Source organism: Mya arenaria, chromosome 8, assembly GCF_026914265.1.
Source record: "Mya arenaria isolate MELC-2E11 chromosome 8, ASM2691426v1".
NCBI classification, from domain to species: Eukaryota; Metazoa; Mollusca; class Bivalvia; order Myida; family Myidae; genus Mya; species Mya arenaria.
In genome coordinates, this window is record NC_069129.1 from 50,578,845 (window position 1) to 50,605,490 (window position 26,646).

The following is a 26,646-nucleotide window of genomic DNA, read 5'->3' on the forward strand; positions in this document are numbered from 1 at the left end:
GTATCGGAAACTTTTTATCCTCCACCTACGTCATTTCCGGTAAGGGGCACAACTCTTCTGCGCCAATTTAACGATTAATTGGAAAGGTATAAATGAGCAAAGAAATTCTAAGTAATTATAACAATTTGAATAGCATTTTTTTTCAAAAATTAATATGTATGATGTTTAGAATAAAATTCACATGATTGACTATAAAGTAAGAGAAAGGAAACATTTTCGCTTGAAATATTTATATCATCTACGTTGCCTTATAAAACAACATTGTTGAAGTAGTTTAAATAAATAGATTTAATTAAAACGTTTTTTTTGTTTTGTTTTTTTGAAGAATTTGACTGGCATGTGATCAATATGAATGCTTTTGCACAAACATGCATTTCTTCCAACTAAATTGCATCTTTTAGTTTAAATGTTGTTTTGTCACTTCGAAGTGTTTCATTTAACGTCACCTCGTCGTGAATTTATTAACCAACGGTGAATTGACACCAAAGTAAACGGTACATGTTTGGATGATGTGCGAGTTATGAGCCCGCCACTTCAGTGGTTAGTTCCACTTAGTACGGTAACCGTATGTAAACGTCCGAATCGATGAGGTGAAGTATCGAGGATTTTAGTACATGTACCTAATGATTAAATGTAGTATTATTAGTTATTTTTCTGTGTCGATATACAAAAATCAATAAAGAAGAAGAATAAAAAAATTACGTAAACAAGGAAAAAACAAAAGTATCACCATTTGTGACGATATACACAATGCAGTGTAGAAAATTCAATTCGTGAGTTCGGTGTACGTCTACACTGCAAAGGGGAATAAATGCTGCAATGCATTTGGCTACTTCAGTAAATTATTTTTAGTTGTAATCTGTTGACCGGAAGTGAATGTTAATGCCAAGGCCCGGATGTTGAGCAGTTCTGTGAAACTTCAGAATGGGATTATTCCTAGGGCCAAACATTCATTAATTAACCGTCGACAGGCCTTAAGGTGACATCCTGCGAACCACACTCAATAATGGTTTGTAAAGAAGACCTGTGCAACTGGTTCAAACAGTTGAGTCCACACAAACGGATAGATTATATGTGTGGAATCCTGGATATGTGCCTCCCTTTTGAGTTGAGATTTTTAGGGTCATGTGTTGAGGACCTTGCTAAGAAAGATTTTTCTCATTTGAGAGAGCAGGAAGGCAAGGCCAACAGTCGATATGATCTGTCAAAATTTGGAGAGAGTGAAACAGATGGTGAATTGTTTAGAACTAAAATGGCAGTTTACCTAGCACTTCTACATTCGTCTAATAGGAATTGTTCCAATATCATCTTTGAAATGTTAGACAATCACATGCAGAAGGCTTTGACAGAAGTTGATGGGATGAATTCCGATACTGTTCAGAAGGTGTTGCTAGTTTTAGCAATGGCAATGAACCACCCAGCTTTCAGCTACAGTCAAAAGATGCGAATGTATGATCTGTACAAGATGGCAAGTGATGCATCTGAGCGGATACTGAATCAGGTATTAGTTAAGAATGAAAATTGAGCTACAATTTTACTTTTTCGTTATTCACTGTTAACTATGAATTCAATTTTGTGATAAGCATATGACTGCAAATTAAATGCAACGGGATATGTTAACATTTATTTATTTTGTAGGAGACTGATGGTCGTCTGATTTTGTCAGAGTTGTGTGATCTGCGTTCCTGTGACCAGGGCCTGTCACCGATGTGTTCGCCCAACCCGATACACCTCATTCCCAGCCCAGTGCCAGCAATGCCTGTTCAGCAACGTCTCTACCCAACACAACCACCGCCAGAAAAAGGTGTCTTTTAGGGTGTTTTGATTCTGTTTTAACTTTAAATCATATCCACTAACAGAAAAATCCATTTTTGGAGCCCATAACAATCAAATATTAATGATGTGCTACCATCTCTGTTTCTGTAGTAGAATGTTATTAGCTTTCACATATTTCAAAGACTGGTAGCCATGGAAACGCAACAAGCTTAAACTTTTTTGTGTCTGTTCATCAATAGGAAGTAATGAAATACAAATTTGATTCATAATTTAATAGCCAAAAAACAATAAATCTCCGGCGTCACACGCCTGTCAGATTATCAGTGTCCAATACATCCTTGCTGTGACATGTTACATGAATTGAGGCATACTATAGGAAAAGTTTGTTGCGTATTGCTTTGAAGATGGGTAAATTCCACACAGTCATTGTTCTCTTCCGGTGAAATTCTAAAACCTTACAGTGAAAATAAGAGTTCTTTTAATTGCACCATAGCTGGTTAACATTGGAATTTGACCTGGATGATTGGGTTTACAGAACAATTAGTATGTAAAGAAATCCTGTTTAATTTAACTACAGTTTTGATCTGAGTCAGAATGAATGGAGCTGTTAAATAAGCACCAAATGACCATTCAATGTTTGGAAGAGAAGGAGACAACTAGTAGGGTTTTGACTAGTTTTTCATAGGGACCAAACAAAGGAGAAAAGAGCATGAAGAATTTCACAGAAAATGTCAAGAATTGTACTTATTTGCTGCACTATTATGTTTCAACTGCAAAATATGTCAAGTATGTAAAAAATACAGTCTTGTTTTAAGTTTGAATGGAAATTAATCAAAACAAAAGAAATATTTGATTATCTTAATCATTTAATTCTATGAAGGCAGGAAGGTGCACATGCTGATATCCACAAAGACCGAATAGTGCTCCCCAAAAAGAGGAGGGTGCAGCTCCCTTTCATAACTCTTTAGCTAATCTAGTCCTATTACTAGATATTTCACTACATAAAAAACACTTTGTTAGGCCTTACCAATCATCTGTTTCAAATGAATGTGAAAATTGTGTAGATTGTAGAATACTACACAACTGAAATGCTAATAATGGTTTTTGTAAAATACAGTGACAAATGCTATCCTCTCTCTAAAACTTTACCTTAATTATATCATCTTATTTTTCAGTGTTTGTCTGTGATATAGTTGTCAAGGAGTCTCGTATTCGTGATGGAACCAAAAAGGATGTAGAATATCACCTTCAGGTAGGCCAACCAGGCTCATGGGCAGCTATATCTTGCCCGGGGTAACTTCTCTGTCAGATTATGAATAAGAGAATTTAATATTCTAATTTGTCCAAAATTGGTGAGAGAATTTAATTTTCAGTACAGAAATGCTTGAAAATAATTGCGTAGAGGATATCTATGAAAAAAATAGTCAACAGCTACCAATAATTTAATAAACATCAAGAGAAACCATAGGCGATGAGGATGTTGTAATTTGATAAACTACAAAAGAGAAAAAAATACACAAACTGAAACTGTTAGAGAGCATCAGAATATCTCACATTTATGTATTTTCAAATTTAGACAATTTTATACAATCGCTTATTAGAATTATCCCTGCTTGCAGTATATTTGCAGGTTGAGTTCAGTCTAACCTGGTTTTCATGTTCTTTTCTCAGGCTGGTTAAAGACAACTTTAGTTTTCTAGTCTGAGGACATCTATGCATGCAACTTGGTTATTAAATTTCAATTCAACTTAATGTAATCTCAAGATGGCAACATTTGAACCATGTGACATGTCGTCAACATTAAAACATTTCCTATTGCAGGGCATTTTTCGGGTTGATTGGTTCTTGTGTCCAATTTTCGCATCAAAGTTTTTTTCTCGGATAGACCATGTTGCAAAATTAATATCATGTGAAGAAGTGTACAAAAGTTGGTGAAATATGGACCTCGCAATATTTAATTAATCTACAGAAACATGTACAGTTTAGAATGTGCATAGGAAAAAAACTGATTAAATTATTTTTTTAGGAGCTATTTAAATTTGTTTGAGGATGGGACAAATATATATGCCATATTATTCTATGTGTAGGACGCAAGGATAAATAAGAAGCAGGCAAAACTTATATGAGAAAAATAAGGTAAAAAACTTAATTTAAGTTAATACCATAGATTGGATACAGTGAAACAGTGTCAAAATCAGTAGCCACCTTGTATTAGTTGTTTTATTGGATCGTGAAAATGGCAAATGTAATTGTTAACCATGGGATATTAAATTTGTAGCTTCATTATAGGCTGAAAAAGTGGCACACATAAAATTTAATGTCCAATTAATTTTTTATTGTATCAATTTCTGATCTAAGAGGATTTCAAATGGTACTCAGATCAAAGGTGATGTTAATTTGCTTTCTTGAAATACCTGTAATACCTGGTAAATACTACTGCTTGCAAATAAACTTAGCATTTTAAGGTTTTTAGCATCAAAAGCCTAAAACAATCAAGTGAATTGCAAATCAAAAGCAACATCTTTGGTCTGTCAATTGACTTCACACATCAAAGATACACCTACTGCCCACCATCAGTGTTCAAGCGTATTCTTTTTCATAATAGTCATGCTTTTCAATGATTTTTAGTAATTTATGAGTGAAATATAAAATTATATTTCACTGTTTCAAACGTTAAAAAATCATTTTGATAAATTTTGATATTTTTCACTGTTCGAAAGTTTTGCCCACTCTCTCTGTCAAATTAAACCTTAGCATGCACATGGCTGAAACCCTATATCAAAAACAACATTTCCAAAATCACATTTCATTTGCATCCAATTTAGATTTTTTTCTGAAAATCTACATGTAAGTGTCATTTTATATCCTTCTTATAGGCCTTAAATAAAAATATTCTTTTCTGTTTCAGTGTAATATCCCATATATTTCCCTTCATGAACACCAGATGTAGATATTTTACTTGTGGCTATGCCAATTTGTGAAATAAGCTTTTTGTGCACGTACGGTGAAATTTATGATCTTGCACTGGTGTTCAAACAATTATTCTCTACATCAAAATCAATGAAGCACGGTCTTCACTTTTCAGCTGGAAAACTACCTTCTACAAGCAAATCAGACTGATCTCTGACAATAACAGTGATTGAAAACCATGAAAGTACTGAACTTGAAAGCTTGTTTTTAAGCCATTGTTTACCCACATTTATGTATCATGTGGAACTTTTAATTTTTTATAGGGACTTGCACATGTTTTGGCACCAAAAATGAGTTTTCCCAGGAATCAATCTGAAAACATTTATTTTGTAATGATTTCACTCTTTGTTAAAAATACAAGTAAATTTAAAACAAAGCTTAGTTGCAGTAGGGAGTGTACCCATGCCAATACAGTCAAGTAAAACAAACACCAAAACTGAAACCATATCCACTAGCCCACAAGAACTCATAGTGTGGATATTTAAACCATTATTGAGTACATTTGTAGTATCATGTGATGTCAATCAACCAATCACGCCTTTTGGTGAATTGCTTTTTTTATGCTTTCCTAAATTGTGGACTTCAAAGACAATATTTGAGCATATATCAACTCAACATCTGTTGAAGGGTTTTGAGCAACCGTTCTCTTTGTTTGTCCTAATCATTTGCCACACTTTATTTTGTAACATTTTTTTTCCATAAAAAGTGCATTTCATAAACCATGAAATAGTCCCTTTAACAGGCTGGTTCATTTGCTCGTAAAGCATCCATTCATGTACAGTTTTGCATTGGTGTCAATTCAACCAGCCCATTGAATTGTGGCTTTAAATTATGCTCACAATAACCACATCACTGCAAATGAAAACTCTTTGAAATGTAGAAGCTTAATGCCTGAAGCTGGAAAATGGAAGTGCAATTTGTACTTTTTGTTTAACTGATGACAATTATGTTTATCAGCATATATGTCAGATAATTAAAAATTAGATTTATTAGAAACGACCTATGAATGCCTATATTTCATGATTAATTATTAATCTTTGAACTAATACAAACAACTTAGTTTGTCACAAAAAAAAATGCATTAAATTATTACTTTATCTTATGAATGTAATGTAATTTTCATGAATAATGAACAGAATAATTTCAGTTTAATGGAAATGTTTCATTATCAGACCTGTTGATTCAATCCATTATATGGAAGAGATGTGTTTTGCATTTAAATGGCATTTTATAAGTTCTTGTAAAATATTCAGATTATTTCAATTTACATAAATTAAGCAGATCTATATGTGTACCTGTTAACACAAATGTTAAGTAAATGTGACGCAAACTGCGAAAATCAGGCAATAGGTGAAAATAACATTATGCGAGAAAACAAATATATGGTAAAAAATAATTAAGTCAGGCCCAAAAAAGTTGGCATGTTGAAAAAACATGGTTTTGCAATATGTCTTTTCTGTCGGTGGACTGGTTTTCTCAGATTGCTTCACATACACTGAGTAGTGATTATTACATCTGAACAATAGTTTGTACATGAAACAACTTCTCCATACATTTGTATCTTGTTTTATTGACTTCTTAGTGGTACAAATTCTCCTGTACACAAAAATTCTATTGTGTGGTTTCTTGCTATAAGTGAACAGCAGTTGATTGTATAAAACTGGATAAGTTATCCACAGGTTTTGGCTAGTTTGCACATAAAAGCGATATGATTGGTCGATAGTGAAGATAAATATATTGGATTAAAATGGACCAATCATTAATGGTTTTGGCTAGCTTTACAGTTCTACACAATTGGCTGCTGGTCCATATTTTTATGGAGGACACTGCAGCATCTGGGGGTATTCATCACTCCTGTGACCTTCTTAGAAAGTTTATACTAAACAGAGGATGGACTTAAACTTAAAAACTGAAAGCCTATGGGACTCCCAGTTTTCAGATTTGAGTGAAAATCATGTGTTATAAGTTATTACTAAGATTATCACATCCGGCATGTATATGTGGTTGCTTATTGCAGGTGACCTGGTCAAACGGTGAGAAGAAGGATGTGTATAAAACATACCAGGAGCTAGAGGAATTCCACAATAAGGTATCCTCCATATCAAGCACATTAATGGCTGGTTTACCAGTAATAACTTGCCAGGGATCTGTACTAAATGGGGTCCAGGAGGCCAAAGATTCCTAAATCTAGACTCAGATTTGATAACAATATATGTACACCATATATTAGGTGACTATAAATTAATTGCTAGATTTTCATCCCGGCCCGCACCCTTTTTTCTGCTGCCCCTTAAATTTCATTGACTCAAATAAAATAAAAGTGTTGATTGGCATCTGTATTTGTGTATTTGTCGGGTACTGTATGGGAATGGCATATCTGCCAATGTCGATGTAAACATTCACATGTAAAAAAGGAAAATTATTATGTTGGTGTTCTTTGTTTGTCTAGAAAAACATGTATATTGTTCCTTCTCGTCTTCTGCAATAAGAAAGAGAATAAACACATAATAAATTATATTCAACAGTGAAACAGTCATCTAAGAAAAATAAAAAAATAAAAATAAAATGTTACACCCCGCCCCAATAAATAAAAATTGGATGAAAATCAAGCAATTGGCCTTAACCAATGATTGAGATTTTTGTTCATTTCAGTTAGAGCTGAATTGCAAAGATGAAAAGCAGATACATGAAAAGTTCTTCACTATACAGAAAATTCAAGGTAAGAACTGGTACAAAGTTATCCATCTCTTGTTCTTAACTAATTAAAGCCATATCAAACATATTTACTGCACTGAAGTGTTAAAGTGTGAAGCCATTGATTGATGGCATTGGAGATTAATTAAAGTTAATGACATTAATTGTCTGAGAAGAGCGTAGATTTTGTTTTACTTAAGGTTTTCAACATTACTGGAGTTTATAACATCATTAATTGAATTTGATAGATGAAAACATTTGAATTGCACCAGGATGAAACAGGAGCTGTTTTGAAGGCCGCTTGCAAAACACATGATTGTATTGTAATTAGTCAGATGCATTTTTGTTCGCTTTATACAGGTAAATCCTGTAAGGCATACAAAAATACATTAGGTTCAGGTTAACGGATCCCACCTACGAAATACCGTTTTTATAGTCAGTTGGTAAAAAAAGTGTGTGTGTATTAATATGTAGTTTAAACCTTTTAAGCTTTTTACAGAATATTACTTAAACACCAATGACCATTCTCCAATGTTGCCAATTACGTTCTTATATAAAGCTGAGCAAAAAATCATACATTCTTTAATGAACATTTTATATAGTAAAAGCAATCAATTTGAATGAGAATATTATCTGAGGTGGTATGGTATATTTTTTGTATCAGGTGTTTCAATAAGTATCACTTTTCCAAAAAGTATCCCCACTTCTCCCTAATTTGCCTGGAGGGAGAAGTCACTTATCCCAAAATTTTCAGCCAGGTGAGTGCCCCTAAAGCCAGGGATGTGATTTGTTCGCGGAATTCCGCAGATGTAATGGCCCCAGAGACCCCCCCCCCCCCCAAAAAAAAAAGAATGTTTTTTTTACTTGATAAAAATTATTTTGTTGCTCTTTCAGTTGTTTAAGTTTATATTCAAGTTTGCTTCAAAATTAAAGTGAGGAGAGCCCTCAAAAGAGCTTCTAAAAAGCCATTTTTTCTTCTACAGCCATAAACCCATGGCCGAAAGTTTTTCGGCCCTTCAGCTGCCAGGTCAATCACAGGCGTAATAAAAAGAATAAAATAAAAAAAAGCCTACCTAGGTTACCTGTTTTGGAATAGGATGTAACCCTAACCAAACTTTTTATTTATGTTCTAATTGATTTAGTATTCTATTTCAAGTTAAATCAGTATTTTGATATGATTATTCCTGTTGCTGTCTATGATTGACAATACATGTATTTGTATATGGGCATTTGCCAGAGAAATTGTGTTGGTCACAAAATTAGAGCAGTTTAGATAAGATATTAATTTTCAATGAACCAGAGTCTATGAATCTATCTGACATACAAGTCAAGGCTGGTCAAATATGAGTGGTACTGGTAAAAATATAATTGCCAAATTAACTACAGATAAAGAACAAAAAGTGTGAAAAATGAGTTTGCATGCTGGTAAAAGCAGGATACATTTGTAGTTTTCATTATGTCTGTCCGAGTTAAATTGGCACAACATCTATAGGTTGATGCAAAAAAGTATTAGCAATTATATATCTGGATTTTCAATTAATAGCTATTTAGTAAAAAAATCTCCAGTTAGAAAAAACTGTGTATATATCTGTAATACTTTTTTATCTGTACACAAATCTGATTTTTGTTTTGTTTTGATAATTAGAGTCAAATGTGTTCAACATAATGATGCATTAAGATAAAAAATAAAACAAAATGCATTAACCCTTTTAACTTATGTTAGAAAATGATGGAACATACAATCATCATTGATTGTGATGTTTTTGTTGGTTGATGTCCTAGAACAATGTCTGTCCCTAAGTGTTTCGTAAAAAAGTAAAATAAAAAATTGCTATTAATGATTTCAATTTTGCGACTGTTTTCAGTCATCGAAATCAGACTTCCCTATGAACTAGCCTGAACAATTCTAATTGTGCTTGACAGCACAGTTTACATAAACATATTTCAACAAGCCCTGCTCCATATTACTGTGAATTTGGGCAAGCCGGAAAGCACTTTACCAGTACAGGGCTTATGCTTATTTTAAACCACCATATTTTTCCTTTAAGCGTTGTAATTTCAAGTACTGAAAAAATAGTACTTTAGTAGCACTGAAACTTTGGGTAATAAAAACAAACTATTTGAAAGTAATATGTTATGTGCTCTTTATTTTTCTCAGGAACTCACAACCACCGTAAGGAGAACACCAGTCAACTACGGGAGTATTTTGGTATGTTGGCTAACTTGCCCCAGTCTATACGAGAACGTGAGATGTTCAGCTCATTTTTCAAGATGTCTGACGCCTCCACTAGTCCCTTTCTTCAGGAACCTTCGGTGCAGCAATTCACAAACTCAGGAGGTAAACATGACGGATCTGTTGTTTCTTAACCAGTGTTTTTTACCGACCACTTAAGGGCCAGAATTCAGCCCAGTCAATCACATCTCTGCTGAACCTTGCTTAACCCTTTGCATGCTGGGTAAATTGTCGTCTGCTCAAAAATGTTGTCTGGTTTATTCTAAATTTCTTTCAATTTACTTAAAACTTTGGGCATATATTGACTGAGTGGCAAACAGCTTGGAACCTGACCAGGCGCCGAGTTACTCGGTGTCTGGTCTGGTTCCAAGCTGTTTGCAAAGCCTTTAAATTGCCATCAGCAGCCTAAGGGTTAAACCTTGCTTATACCCTTATATACAGAAGCTGAAATTTTATCTCAAGTAAAAAAATATAAGAGGAAGTTCTGTTTGGGAAACTGTATTTTATTTTAATTGATATTATAAAAGCCCACAAATAGATATAAATATTAAAAAGAATGTTTCGGTAAATTCAACTTTCAAAGTATTTATAAAGAATTTCCAATATTGTGAAAAATTGTGCCAAAATTTCCAATTCCAAGGGTATATGTCAGATACCCAAATTAATGGAAAAAAAGCTGCCTTCAAAATCAAACCCCATTACTAATGTTTGTAATATTGTTTCAGAAGGAGATCCTTCTGTGATAGCGGACTACACCGGGCAACCCATGCCTGTCTACCCAGCCTATCTCTCACAGTCTCCAGTCAATGGTACACATCTTGAAATTTAAACCACAGTGGCAAGGTGGTTAAGCCACACTCCTATGGCCACGCCACCTCATAACCTATTAAGAGGCCTGTAGCCCTGGAGCGGTATTCATAAAATGTTCCTACCCTTAAGTCACTTTCCTAATTTTGGTATCTCTTTAGTCAAATGGGATAAAAACCAGATTTTCCAGAATACATTATTTTCATTGACCTTATTGAAAAAAAAGGAAATGGACTTAGATTAGGAAATGACTTAACTATGCTTTATGCTGGACATTTATTTTGACCCTGGATGAGTACATTGCCTTCAGATTGGTATATTTGCCTTTGGTGTGTAAAAAGACCCTGAATGGGTTTATTGGCCCCTAAAGTATATGTTAGCCACTAATGGTTATATTGACTAGAGACTTGTGTTACAGGTGATGTGTGCAGCCTTTCTCCACATAGCCCCGCTCATGATCTCACCTACCAGGCCAACACCAACAGGTAAGCAATAGGGGAATGGCGGTGGTCACTCAGGTAAATACTGTATAAAATTGTTGGTGTATAAGTGATATTCAAAAGATCATGTATTAATTAAACCAAACTACTTATAAAACATAAAGGGCCGTTTAGAACTTGTTAAAGTTTACAACTTTGTTAACAACATCATTGTTAACTTTTATTTTTTTACTCAGTGCTCTCAAATTTTAATGAATACGCCTGTGATATTCAGTATTTCTAACTGTAATTGAGACAACTGTTTCAGCTGCACTTGTTTATCTAAATCTCTGAGCACATCATAAAGTTTTCATGTTCAAATGTTAACAATGATGTAGTTAATCATGTTGTTAACCTTAACGAAGTTCTGAACAGTCGGCCCTTGGTTGGCCAATGACAATGTACTTGGTGCAGGCAATATAATACAAAACTCTTATCCCATCAGACAAAATCTCCATTTGAAAGTCTGACAGAAAAAACTTAAAGATGCACTCTTAACTCCTAAAGAAGATTTACCTCAATTAATAATATTGTAAAGGATGAATAAATGTCGAAAACAATTGTTATGAAGGATGCCAAGTTAAATTTGAAAGAAATGAGCATAAAAAATGGTATTTTTTATCTTATGAGACTAGAGTAGATCACATTAAATCTTTTAGCATTCACCAATCATTTATTATTTTTGCACTTTCTGCTATTAAATACAGTTACAATCTTGCTATCAGTAATAAATATTTTCCATAAATGCATTATTTAGTAAGAAGTTAAAGGTTTATCAGTCAAACTTGATGTTTGTTGTACATGTGTATGTGTTGATTTTGAATAAGAGAGTCACTTTAATGAGTTTTGTTTGTTACAGTTTCACGTTACCAGGGGTGAAGCCTGGCTCTTCATTGACCAGCTCCCCATGCCGTTCTCGTGCCTCCAGCCTTGACTCCTACTCCCATAGTCCACCGGCATCTCCCACCCCCACGGACCAGGCAGAGATCAACCATGTCATGAAGAATGATGACCTGAAACCGTACCTCAAAAAGCTGACAGGATTTTCACATGAGGAAGTGGGTGGTTGATTAGTTTATAGTATTTTATTCTTGCTCTATATAAAAGACAGCTATAAATTAAACGAAAAGGCTTGAATCCATTTGCTGAGTAGAAATCAGTGCTGAAGTAAATGTATAACTCGCAACCACTCCTAGCCTCTGGGTGAGATAGAAACACCTACATGTATACCACACAACCACTCTTACACTTTGTGAACTATGTTCCATTTCAATATAAGAATTATTCCTTTTACTGTTAAGAATACTATGTCAAGATTTGGCTTTGCTTTCCCAGAAAAGCACTGTTTGGAAGTCAAAATCTTGTGAACAATTGATTTTTTTTTGTATAAAAATCAACTTATTGTCATACATGTAGCCTTCGTTTGCCATCAGTGTTGTGCAAAATATTTAACCTAGGAAATAGAGCTAAGATATCAACATGAAACTTGTAAAGATGTTCACAATGACACTGCATTCCAATAGCAGGTCCCATAACTCTAGCTACAATACCTGGTATATGTTTTGTTTGTCCCTTGATTAACGGAGTCAAACGGACAAGCGTTCACTGGTAATGCTGAACTTGTCAGATATAAAGAAATTACACTTAACATGGAACAAATATTGGTTGTCTGGTTTGCACATTTACCAAGATGACCGGGGTTTGATTTTCATGAGTTTGGATGAAGGTCACCAACAAATAAATATTTTTTGTTTATTACAGCTTTATTCCATGGGCCCAGAGGTGTATGGGAGGCACGGTGTTCCCTTTGAAATCTCGGAGAAAATCAAATCTTACATCAGTACGTGGCTAAAACTCAGGTAAATTATTAACAAGGCCAATTATACATCATTTTATCATTTTATCATCAGTTTTTCCCTGTGACTGAAATTAGCACACAAGCGCTCTTGTTACAATTTTCAAGGCCAAATATTGATGTAAGGATTCAGGCTTGTCATTCAAATTTCTAATTTAGATGATTGATTTTCTTGAGAGATTTATAATATAACATACAATCGAGGCAACTAAATTTGAGATTTGAATGTTAACTTTTAATCTGCTTCATGCCATGTGAATGGTTATGTAAATGTTAATTGAAAAAAATATTCACTGTATTAAATTTCAATGACAAACAGTCTGCAAAATGATCTGATACTGAGAGTTCTAGACTTTGAAGAAATACTTGTTCAACAGGCAGATTTTTTGTTTAAGATCAAAATGACTACGAGACAGATTTAAATTGAAAAGTAATCAATATTAAATTTCTTTTCATCTGCGATCTTTGAAAATATGTAAATTAATGATAATTATCATAATGATAATATCGTTATTTCAGGGAAAATACCTCAACTCAAAGTGTGCCAAATGGTGTAAACCCTGTTGTCACCCCTCACACGCCTTTCCAACCACCGCCAAACCACCCTGGGAGCATGGCAGGGGGCCACTACATGCCTCCCCCCAGCTTCCCCTACCCCCACCAAGGCCTGCCTGGGCAGGTCCCCCACCCCCCAGTCCTTAGTTCCATGAGTGCTAATGCTCCACCGACAATGTACTCATTTCCACCCCACTTTGCTGCTACCGCAGGCCTAGGGGGCGGGGTAGGAGACCTGTCCCCCTCTAACTCAGAGTATTCCAGCCCCTCCCAGAGTCCACAACTGCCCCATGCTGTGTTGAGGAAAAAATCACAGCTACAGAATCAGCCCTCGTCTGAAACCTCTTCTGATGATGGTGAGTGATGGTTAAAATGAAAAGTTTCTGTATGCTTCAGTTTAAAATCAATTTTAAGCAATAACTTGTATTATCTATTCTTACATTCTAGTTAAAGCTGCTGACAACTTTTTTTATTTTTTGTCTTGGAAATAGCCAATTGTTGGGGAAATATCTGCAATCTAGTGATATAAGACTGCTGACAAAAGATCAGATCGTGGATTTTCATATTTCTGTTTGACAATTAATGTTTTATGGCTATAAGCTTTATTAATGGTTAAGAAAAATGCATATAACATAACTTAAATATGAAAATCTGCGATCTGATTTTATGTCAGCAGTCTTGTATAACTTGTTTCCATGCATTTTCACATAAATTGGCTAGCTCCAAGACAAAAAATAGTTGGCATGATGGTAATTGTGGGAGAGTGCAGTTTTAATGATTGTACTCGTTAAAATATTGTTTTTCTTTACGTTAGTCTTGAAATTCAAATAATGTGTATGGAAATAGAAATTCAAATAAAGTGTATGGAAATAAAGTGTTATCTGGAATAAAGGAACTTGCAACAAGTCTTCCATTAAGTTGGAAGTCTCTGGAAGTCTCTGGAACATTACTATTTGTTACACTATTATTCAACTATCTTATTAAAAATTGAATTATTTGCAATATTATAAATTACCACACATTTTATATCATAATAGTTCATGTTACTTCTAGACTGATTGAAAATGTCATTATAAAAGTAACATTGACACTAGGTCTTGAAATGTTCAACTTGCATGCCTTCGTCTTGAAAGAAATTGAAGTTTTTGTACTATTTATACATCAATTTGGGAAGTTTAAGTCCATTTCTAGGCTAGGAAGTGATATACTTCTAAACTTCCTTGAATGGAAGCCCTGTTGTAACTTTTGTACTTTTTTTTGAGTTACACATATTTATTTCCGTGTCACCTTCATGGCACTGTGGACACATAGAGATTACTTTTTCAAGTGGCTTTGTTGTCATACATGTACATTCGTTTCTGTCGAAAACAATTTGAACAACTTGTTATAGACAGTCTTCAAACATTTTATGCCCATTGATCATTGTTAGGCCTAAAAACAGCATTTGGTCGGGTTACCCGACCCTACCTACAAACTAGGCACCGACCCTACCGATTTTATAGTCAATTGGTAATATAATGAAAAAAATATTTTTTAAGTAGGGATGCAAACGAATATTCAAATATTCGATCAAACGTTTGGTATTCGAATGTCAAAATCGGTATTCGAATATTCGATGTTTTTTTGTTGAATAATAATAATAATAAATATTTTGCCTACAACTATGTTGTTGTATTTAAGATTCGTTTGTCTTGTTTAAACAACGATTGGCCCATTTTGCCAGAGGTGTGAATGTGATGACAATACACTAAACACGCGGCATGTATCATTTAGGGACATATCGTCGGGTACTATAAAAAGTCCCCGTGTTTTTACAATAACTAGCTTAATGTAAAAACACGGGGAGTGACAGAAAACGACAAGTGACAGAAAAAAAATCCAATTATTTTAGGTAAATTGCTTCTACCAATTAAGAAAATCTAAAATAGACTAGTTCCCAAGTTGGTTTAGTTTTTCCGTAGTTTATATATTATAGGTCAATCCCAGAACGAGGCTGCTCGTCCTACGGAGACTCTCCATTGGCACATAACGCCATTTGACCAAAAATCCATCTAGGTTCACGTTGTTTACAAATATGAAGGCAGAGGAATATTAATAAAAAGTTTTTGTTAATTTTTCTCTGTTGATAAAGTATGACTTTTTGTCTTTCTGAAATGAAGAATTTCAGAGGCTCATTTGGTGTTATTCAGGGTCCGCCACGCGTAGTTATTACGACAAGGAAAAGCTAAAATGCCCCGGCTATTACTTTAGAGAATATTATAAAAGTTTACTACATTTTTTAAAAGATGTATTTTGGTAATCGAATATTCGAATATTCGTTCGAAAGAATTACCGAATATTCGAATATCAATTTTGCCATTCGTTTGCATCCCTATTTTTAAGTATGTAGTTTAAAACCTTAAAAGCTTTAAACAGAATATTATTTTAACACAATTCTCTAAGGATAGCAATATAGTTCTTACAAAAATCCTTCTGTTTTTGAAAAGGATGTACCCGTAACCAAACCATTTGATTGTTTTGGCCTTATTAGATAAGCCCTATTGATTTTTGGGTCAGTAAGATAAAGGTCATGGTGACATTTACTAGAAAAATGATAGACCCTCCTAAAAGTGACAGTAGGGACTTATCCAAAATCATGGAATTCTAGTTCTCTATAAATGTAAGCTTTATTGACATTTAGTATGATACCATTTCAGACAAACGAGATGGGCAGTACCGGGGAAAAGGCAAAAACCACTCTGCACCTAGCTCAGCCCGATATGGGCGTGCAGATAAACAGACGCATTTTTCTGGCCCGATTCATATAGTGAGTGGGGGGACAGAGGAACAAGGAGCCCTGCCGGGAAAAAGTGGCTACAACTCTGACCCAACATTCAATGGTCGCCACAAAGCTCAGCCCGCTCACACGAACGTGGTTCTTCCACAGAAATCTGTGATTCAGATGCCAGAAAACAGCTTTAATCCCCATGGCATGCAGTTTGGTCCTAGGTATATGAATCTGTATCCAAGACCTCATTTTTTTCCAATGGTTGTTAACGGTGGCTCGAGACCTATGTTCACGACTGGTTTGGTGAATTCTAACTCCTCTAACCCTACTGCAAATCAATCTCAGGCAGGACTTAATGGCATACCTGGAGGATTTAGTAATGTTCAAGGTGGCAATAGTGTGAATGGCCCTCCAGTGAGTGTTGTGAACTCAAAGATGTTTCAAGGGGGGGCAGGCATTTTGGCCCCCGCTCCTGTTGCGCAATCCCAAGCCATGGTAGCTGAAAGTGCTGGTGCTCTTCTCAATGGCATTGACAATAATTCCCAGTCATCTCAACCCCAAATCTCCGCAGAATGGGACAACTTGGCTGCTGCTGCCCCACCGCAGCACAGACCTCAGGTCATGGGGTCCACATCAACAATGACGGCCAGTGTATCTCACTCCTGCCCAAGTCCGACTGTGGCAACGAGCAGGGCGCCATGTAACGCATGTGGTGGTACAGGACAGAACGGCCAACAGCAGCAGGTTATACACAACCTACAGTATATGCAGCATAGCTTTGTGCCCCACCATCAGCCTCTAGGCCATGGTCATGGTGCCAGTATTGTCCCTTTTCAAGGTTATTTCCCCATACCCCACCATCACTACTTAAACGGCATGAATCCAGACTTGATGTACAATCCCATGATGGCCAATCCCTTCCATGGTAACCAGCCCATGGGCAATGTACCCACCATGTTGAGTGGTTTTAGCTGCTACAACAATTTACAACCACGTGGTGGCTATTCACAGAAGCGTCCAAAGAAGCTTAATTGTCACAACTGTGGATCCTCAAAACACACGGCCGCTGACTGTAATGAAGGCTCTATGGAGGCTATGTCAGGTATGTGTGTGTTTTCAAATTCGTAATTCCTATGAAATTGAAAATTATGATAGCATCACTTGTGAGCAGGGCCCTTGGTTATGAACACTCTCAAGCCTGAATTTAGTATCAGAATCAGAAAAGCCCTGAGAAGTCTACTTCTCCTGCTTGGTGACAATCAACTAAACTCGCATGCGCCCAGCCCGGGAATCAAACCCGGGTCACCTTTTTGAAATAGAAACCTGTCTCAAAGCTTGTGTCAAGGAATATTTTTATCTTTAATGCGAACACATAATCTTTTCTTTCATTTTTATAATTGAATACTGTGAAATCATTAATGTTATTGGGCATGAAATTTCGTGGTTTGCCGAAAAAAAACAATTTCGTGGGTACTTGAATTCGTGGATTTTCATTTTGAAAAAAAAAATCGAAGATGCGATCGTCCTAGATCGTCTGCATAATATCCACGCGTTGGCCCGTGATTTCCGTCTTCTACGTCACTCGGTTTATGACACTCGCTAATGTGGTACGACATGCCAATTAGTGCATATACCCATGTCACTTATAGATTTAATTGGGAATAAAGGTAATAAAAGAAGATGTACCCTGATCATAAATACAGATAGGGGAAGCCATTGAATGCCAATTAAGAATTTTGCAAACTGTGAAAACACCGAAAAGGTGCGTATATTGTCACGTTCGGTGCTTAGTAACCTTCAATGTACTAGTAATCGATTAATTATTTCATTAAATAAAAAAATCGAGTATTGTCACTCATCACGCACATCTTGTAAACTTGGAGATTTTCATTAACAGCACATGTTTAACCACGTACTTTTAACTGTCATTTGCTGCATAAAACACATTTAATTGATTTGGTTCATTATTTGTTAAAGGCAGTTATAATATATTAACAGAATAATGATCGTAAGTTATACAGTGATACAGGTTTTAACACTGTATACTGCGACCTCTGTAAAAAATATACTAGAGTATGTACGTAACAAGGCAATTGAAAAAGTGAATAAAGGGTTTATATTTCGTTGGATCTTGAATTCGTGGATCACCCAACCCACGAAAACCACGAACATTAATGCCCCACGAACATTAATGATTTCACAGTAGTTGTAAAGTGAAAGCTATTTTAGCAGATACTTAAGCTACATATCATAGCTGTTTGATAGCAGAGCTTATACTTGATGATGAATGTATATAACCACTCATTGCTGTTTTCAGGTCAGTCGATGTACAATTACAGGCCGAAAAATGACTCGGACTGACACATCGCAGAATCGACATCTGTATAATCATGAAAAACTGAAGCCATTGATTTTCCTCATTTTCATATTACATTATTGGTAAATAGTGCTCACAAAACAAATGTTCCTGGTTCAGATTGTATAATACTAAGTCACCTTTCTCACCTCTTTCTTTGATTGCTGTTTCTGTAAAATGTATTGATTTTTTTTGATTTTTCACAAATTTTTTGTTTGGTTTTGCTCGATTTTGTCAGGTTTAAAATTTACAACGCCAATTTTTATTTTGGGAAGACAAAACACAATTAATACTTGACTTGGTTTTAGATTTGCGCCTCAGTTTAAGAAAAAAACATTTATATTTAACACTCATTATATATTTAACACTCATTATATTTTAGAAATCTACAGTATTTCAAAACTCATTTAAGAAAAAATAATCTGTACGGCCAGGACCCAAATTCTCTACAATATCGTCTTGGGTCTAAGATTAAGACAGCAGAATTTGATTTAATGACAGAAGTGTTTCTAAAAGAGTTATGATTAAAATTGGTGGAGGAGTTACAAACGGCAACATCTACTTCAAAAAACTCGTAATTTGTGAATAAGAGTTATATGAATCATGTTTTGTAACATACTAATATGTAAATTTTCTCACAAGACTGTGAATATGGGCCTTTGGTTTATGATTGATATAAAAAAGTCTCAATTCTTACCCTTTTACCTCAGATCATGTAGTTTTATGCTCTCATTTTAAAATGATGCAAACATTATCAAAAATACACCATCAAATGTAACTCTAAGTGTTATTCATTGTCACTGAGAGTTCTATTTTAGGACATTTTAGCTTTGAAGGGTTGAGCACAATGGTTCTATCTGCCTTTTGTTTGATGTTAAAGGGTTCAAGCCCTGGTTTAAAATGGGCAGGGTGCTGTAAAGAAGGGATAGGGTGCCAAGAATGAAAATGGCAAATTGTTTCAGTCTGTGAAGGACTTAAATACATGCTACAAATTGGCCCAAAAAAGTTAGTTTTATTTTTTCATTGAAGTAATTCTAGCTTTCAACTGCCAGATTAAGTTGCAAATATTTTAATCACATTATCTTTTGAACAAAATATATAAAACAATTTGATTATATACAGCATTCAATTCCAACAAGGCAGAATGAATGGGCATTGATTATCTTTCATTCTTTCGGTGCCCATAAGGGCAGAGGGGTGCTACAAATAAATGGCACAGTTGCAGCACCCTCCTATAACTCTATAGCTAAAACGAAGCAAAACATAGAATCATTTTCCTTATGATTTTCAGTCTGATGATATGTATTTATTTTTTAATGTGTTTTATTATTCCCATGTTTTAAAGAACTTACTCTTTAAAAAGATGTGAAGCTAACTTTATTTACAAAGTCAATCAAACATGTGTTGTAAAATAGATGTTTATGAAAGTCTAATGAATTTTTTTATTGTACAGCGATTTTACTCATGTGGAAATGGAGGAGGATTTTAAAAGGGTTTTACCAGTTGCCGTTTAAGTGAAACCTGTATGAATGTCATGGCAAAAGGATGATTGAATAATATTCATTTTGGACTATGATAGGGCTATTTTGATGTTGTAATATGGTCATGTTTTATTGCACAAAGATACATTTATATATGATAAAGAAAATAACATAGAAATAGAAAAAGTTCAATGAAACATTGTTCACATTTGTAAAAGAAACCACAAGCTATGGGATTGTATTGTTGCATATTGTATCGAAGATCTTTTGTCAGACTACAATGTACTTTGGTAAGAGAAATAAGTTCTTATTATACAATTTTATGTTTACAATAAGTTACTTAAATTATGTTTATATTTTTAGCTCACCTGCACACATGAATTGAGAATATTTATGGCGAGCTATTATGATCTCCTCTGTGCGTGTCCTTTTATGCGTCAGAAACATTATAGGCTTGTTAACACAAGATAAAAAATTCTACCAAATTATCAAATTATAACAAATGTTCGGGATTTTTTCCCGTTCTTCATCAAACTTGGTGAGTTTGTTTTAAATCATGATATATTCATCTTGGTTAAGTTTTTATGTATGATAGTTTTCACATTTAAGCTGCACTCTCACAGATTTACCATTTTTACAACTTTTTTATTTTTTGTCTTGGAAAGGGCAAATTTTTGCGTAAATATCTGCAAACCAATGATATAAGATTGCTTACAAAAACTCAGATTGTAGATTTTCATATTTCTGTTCAAAAATTAATGTTTTATGGCTTAAACCGTTACTAACGGTTTAAGAAAAATGCATAAAACATAATTTTTTAACTTAAATATAAAGGTCTGCGATCTAATTTTTTGTCAGCAGTCTTATTTAACTGGTTTCCATGCACTTTCACAAAAATCGGCTCTACCAAGATGAAAAATACAAAAGTTGTTAAAACATGCAATCTGTGAGAGTGTAGCTTTAAATGCATTATTGACTAAATGCTATGAGTTATACAGGACCTCCATGGCCTTCTTATTTATAATACTAGTAAACTATCATCATTCCGCGGAACAGAGCACTTGCATGTTTGTTTAACTAGATTCAAGGTCGACTTACTTGACTGGGAAGTGTTTTTGAAATCCCAAATACTAAAAATACTAAGGAGATGTATATTTTTGTGTAAATACTGTATGTGATTTATGAATTACATGTGATATTGTGTTTGCTTTCTTTCAACATGTAAAATTGTGATACGAAATTCCTTAAGAAAGATTAGACAATGTTTTTATATTGTACATTCACAGCTGTGAGGTACAGTACAGATGTTATACAGACGACAAATTTGCAAGTGGTTTTTATTGATGTTTCTAATAGTTTTGAATAAATTATATCTTGAAGGATACATGCTAGAAAACATAACGAAGAAATCAATTTCAGGGGCTATATTCAATAAGCCATCTGAGATTTTTTAAATTGAAGATAATATCCAAGTGTTTTCATTGGACTGTAAAAATAACTGGCCAATGAACTGAATGTTATCACTGATCAATGGATGTCAAGGGAAAAGGATAAGAACAATATTGAATCCGGCCCCAGATTTTAAGAATCAAAAAGTACTTAAGATGTTAAATTCCAGGATTAAGAGGCAAACTACTGACAAGATAGAATTTTTGTTATTAAGGTTTCTAGTGTACAAATAAAAGTATCATTTCTGGCGTCAGTGGCAATAATGTTAAATTTCTGATGCCTGGTGACCCCATATAAATACGGTATTGAATGGGTATTGCTTGTAGATTACAAACATATTCAATTTGTGTAAACAAACCCACATTATTAATAAATTTATTGCAGGCTAATTTTAACTGTCAGAAGTCGGGCATGAAAATACCTATTTTTCAATCTTTCAAGGGCAAATTATTTTTTTCTAAATATTCTCCTACTTCTTAAACCATTTGAAATGGTTTGAAAATAATACCCAGGGCATTAAAAAAAAGACATGACTGTGCATCTGATACATTATTAGTAAAAGATTGTATAATCTTCCTTTAGCAATGATGGCTAATGGTTAAGTTTCTATAAATCTCTTACATGTTGACTTGTATAATAGTGCCATTTATTTAAGTGCTACATTTCTGCTGGGCTGGTATTAATAAAATATTTTAAGTCATTTCGTATCTTAAGTCATTTTTGTAAGTAAAGTATATCACTGATCATAATAATTTTAAAAAATATCTGAAATACTTAAAAGACATTGATTTTATTCAATGGGACGATTGATTAGAACTTGGTTAAAGTTAACATTGTTGTTAACGTCATCGTTGTTGTCTTTCAAGTCAATATTGCTCTGTAAGTTTCACAGATACACTTATGATTTGCAGTATTCCTAACAAGAGGTGAGACAACTGTTTAAGTTGTACTTGCTTTATTTAAATATATACGCACATCATCAAATAGTTCACCATTAAAAGTTACAATGATGTCGTTAATCCTGTCGTTAACTTTAACAAAGTTCTGAACAATCAAGCCAATTGTTACTTTAATTTTAAAAACACTCATACTAAGTCTGACTTAGTATAAAAAAAATAAGAAATCGACTTTAGTTAAGAAATGACTTGAGATGTTTTAGGAAAAATGGCCCAGTTTTATAACTGTTCACTCCTATTTATACAAATGAAAAAAAAATGTATTTTTGAATTGATGGCCATATTTTTGTGAAATAAGCAATCTAATCGTTGTATATATATAAAAAAAGATTTGCAACAGTAATGTTAATTTGACAGATGTAACAAGTCAAATACTATTGTTGTAATGATCATTCAATTTGATCGGAAGATTTTATGCCTATATTATGTGAAAGTATGAACAATGTTGTTTTTTCTGCAAACATTCATAAATAATGAAAAATGACAGACCATTTCAGTATATTATAAACAGCGGCTTTACAGCTCAGGAATAATCCTGAAATCTGAATTGAGAGCTTTTGACTTCAGACTATTGTACAGTTGTAAAGATTGTTTATTTCTCGGACGTTTGCATCGAAAATAGTAGGAAGTACCTTGAAATGAATATAAATGACTGGAAACATTTGGCATTTGATAACCTTGTTTCATTCTGTCTCTATGTATATGAAATAATGAGTTTTTAGAAGGAATCGTCCATACAAGCAACACTAATTGTGTATGCTTTCGACACCAATTATCTTATTTCCCTGACTATAAGGCGACCTGCGTATAAGACGACCCCTAACTTTGCCCATGAAATCTGGTGTTTTTGTCTAGACTCGTTTATGAGACAGGGTCAATTTTTAAAGCAAATCCAGGACTTCAATTTCTCCAAGTCCATGATAATGCTCAAGCTAAACAATTACTGTAATAAGTAAATTGATGAATACAAACTTAAGGATCAAAGAATGCATAAAACATAATTTTTTAACTTAAATATAAAGGTCTGCGATCTAATTTGTCAGCAGTCTTATTTTACTGGTTTCCATGCACTTTCACAAAAATCGGCTCTACCAAGATGACCATTACTATAGATTTTAGTTTTATGATTTTTATGACGGTGCAAAATGTTACGTTCTGAATATTTTTTGCAATATTTTTATACATCAAACTTGGTGTTGAGTCATGTTCATTTAATTTTACATTAACTTGATTGGTAATGTTTAATTTATTGACAATAGGCATTTTCAAAATCAATGGTACATGAAAAGGGTTGCATTTTAAAACCATTTTGAATTGCAAGAATTGTCTTGGGACAAGATTAATCAAATTTAGTACCAGGAACTTTCAGTTTTAATCTGTCAGATATCAAAATACTGTATATGATTCCACAACAATTTTATTCATCCTATATTTAGCATTAATATGAAGCTCATTATCATAGACAGCATTCATTTGAAGTACATGATTATTCAATTAATTTCCATATGACAAATGGCTACACATGGATGTGATTTTTCCACAGATCCAATGGCTCCAAGTACCTGTTGGTAGAAAACCAGGAGGGCCCTCAAAAAGGCTTCTAGAAAGCCAATTTTGCTTCTACGGAACCATGCTTGAAAACGCTATTGCATTGGGCGACTTAATAATCGCCAAAGCCCCTTGCTGAAATAGTTTCAGTTCTTCAGCTGTTAGGTCAATCACATCCCCATCACGGAATAATAAGATAATTTAACATTGGTCCATACAAAACAGAATATATTCTACCGACACCACCAATCTTGGTAAATGTATATACGGTTTGCCGAGTGGTTCACCCATTATGTTTTTCTGACCTCATCCAATTATTTCTCCATACTGATCTATTACCTATAATACTGCTTAATTATGTTCTCAAGAGATAGGGTATTTGTTAAGAAGTGAACTCGAGGAGCCAATTGTATTTCAACGAAAAAAATTCTCATCATTTTGTGCATATGTGGTGATTTTTTTTATGTATTTTAATTGACTCATGTTTTTCATAATGAATTATTCATATTGTGATTTGTTTACTATATCATGAAAATTATGTGAAGTTTGTGTATATTTTGAAAAAAAGAGTAAAATTCCAGTAGATGTTCAGCTGTTGAGCTCAATCCCACTATACCTGTGTAATAATTTCCATACTGTCAAGCGCTAAAAGTTTCACTGTTTTATGCCGTTGTTATATGAAGTAACTGTAAGTATGAAAAAAATGAAATGGTTTTGAGTGAATGGTACTTTACAAGTTAAGTTTGTCATGGAAAAGCCAATGAATTTGTTAAAAGTATTGACTTGATTATTGAAATGCCTGAAAATGTAATTGCATTTATGTACAGTAGTTTAATTTTTTTTAAATTCAGCAATATATGAACAGTTCAAACCAAAATATAACTTAAAATTAGTTAAAAACATATTTTTCTATTTTAACATAAACCTTTTTTATTGCATAGAGCAGGATTAGCGTAAGATAGTCATAACTCTATATAAAAATAGGAGTTACGACTATCTAGCACTGAGCCCTCGACAAACATGGCATATATTGTTTAGAGATCTTGTTTATACATGTATGTGCATATGTGAATGAACATATTTTGCATGTTTTTAACTTTGTAATATACTGTACATTTCCAATGTCTCTGTTATTTGTTGATCTTTTAAAAAAAAAACAAAAAAACTGCAAATATATTTTGTGCATTAAATTATGCAGAACTTCACTGATAAGAGAACGGTTTTAAAAACCATGGATGATGACGTCAATCCTGAAATCGTGAGGGAGAGCTTTCAAATTCAGAATTATGCTGTATATTTTGCAAGTTTGTATAGAACAACCTCGGAATTGATATTATTGGCTTGAATAACAATTTTGAAAGGGGTCAATGTCCCTTAAGCCTTCTCTTGGCCTAAATTTCTCATTCGCGAAACTATTTCAGGATTGGCTTGAATCCCTCATACTCAAACTTCTTCAGGATTGGGATTTCTGGTCTGTTGTCATCCTTGAAAACCTCACAACGATGTGTGCATTTATAACTGACGAGTCTAACCAAGACGAAACAATTGTAACGCTAAACTGTGCCATACATGTAGCTTAATTTCTATTTTAAAAACTTGCCTTATAATTTTACGGCTCACATTTCTGGGCTGCTGAAAAGGAAACATTGGACCCCACTTTCTAATCTTATTAAAATTCAGGTGTGAAAAAGATATGTTGAAATATGGTAGTAGAGACATAGTTGAGTGATCGATAAGGTTCCATATTATTTTATTGTACAAATGTCTTGTTCATTTATTTGTTATTTTATGACTAGGAAGCTTATACATGTACATTCATGGAAATTGCATCGAGTTTTGTATTGAACTTTTAATCTGTCAAATATCTATTAAACGAATATTATTGCAATAAAAAATCATTGAAATTTATTATTCCTCTAAAAACGGTAAGCCTTTATTATTCAGCGGTTCTTTTATTGTTTATAAACATTATCATGCTCAAAATTGTAACTTTCATCATTACTGCATGACTTGTTTCCATGTTGACGAAACATTGTTGTTGTATGCATCTGTTTATAAAAGGGATTTATCCCAATCAGCGATTTTGCAAGTTATGGCAAAAACATAAATATTGAACTGTTAGTATTTGTTTAAAAATACATGTTCATATACAAAAAAATCAACAAAATTGTGAAACTGAGACAAAATAAAAAATAAAAAATAAAATGAAAGATGTTTTGTTGTTATTTATATGTCCCCTGCAAATAACATTGTCAGCATCACACTTCAGTTTCTGATAAGTGTGCGAACCAAGTTTGAAGACTTCACCATGTCATTCAAAAGTTACTTTTGAATGACATGGTGAAGTCTTCAAACTTGGTTCGCACATTGGTCAAGGTCAATAGATGACCCATATTAGTTGTTTTGTAAAAAGGTCCGAGATCAGGGTGACCTTGACTAAAAACAAGAGCTGTCACAGCAAGTGAAGAACGCCACTGAAGTGCCATCCAGTTCAATGGATTATGCAATTACTAATGTGCCTACATTCAGGAAGAGCTATCGTAAACTTTATGCATATGCTAGCTCCCGTTATGGTTGATTTCTAATGTGGTGCAGTGACAAGTAGGGATATAGGTCATGCCCCTGACAGGTCTTCTTTATGTATTGAACATGTGCCAATAAACTTCAAAACCTGTCTATGCATGACAAAGTTACAGTCCCGTCACAACCAACTACACTCA

General features: G+C 34.0%; 1 protein-coding gene across 2 annotated transcripts; it reads left to right on the forward strand.

Moving 5' to 3' along the window:
* Positions 1-897: 897 nt before the first annotated feature.
* Positions 898-26,114, forward strand: LOC128243172 (zinc finger CCHC domain-containing protein 2-like). 2 transcript variants are annotated; one of them, XM_052960762.1, is made up of 13 exons: positions 898-1,501; positions 1,639-1,804; positions 2,952-3,028; positions 6,764-6,835; positions 7,399-7,465; positions 9,599-9,778; positions 10,399-10,482; positions 10,899-10,965; positions 11,819-12,017; positions 12,721-12,818; positions 13,334-13,725; positions 16,066-17,238; positions 18,454-26,114. In XM_052960762.1, the coding sequence occupies exons 1-13, from the start codon at positions 1,007-1,009 to the stop codon at positions 18,495-18,497; spliced, it is 3,114 nt and encodes a 1,037-aa protein (XP_052816722.1). In that variant the 5' UTR covers positions 898-1,006; the 3' UTR covers positions 18,498-26,114. The 2 variants fall into 2 exon arrangements, with proteins under 2 accessions (XP_052816722.1, XP_052816723.1); XM_052960763.1 differs by having other exon boundaries at positions 10,402-10,482.
* Positions 26,115-26,646: the final 532 nt, after the last annotated feature.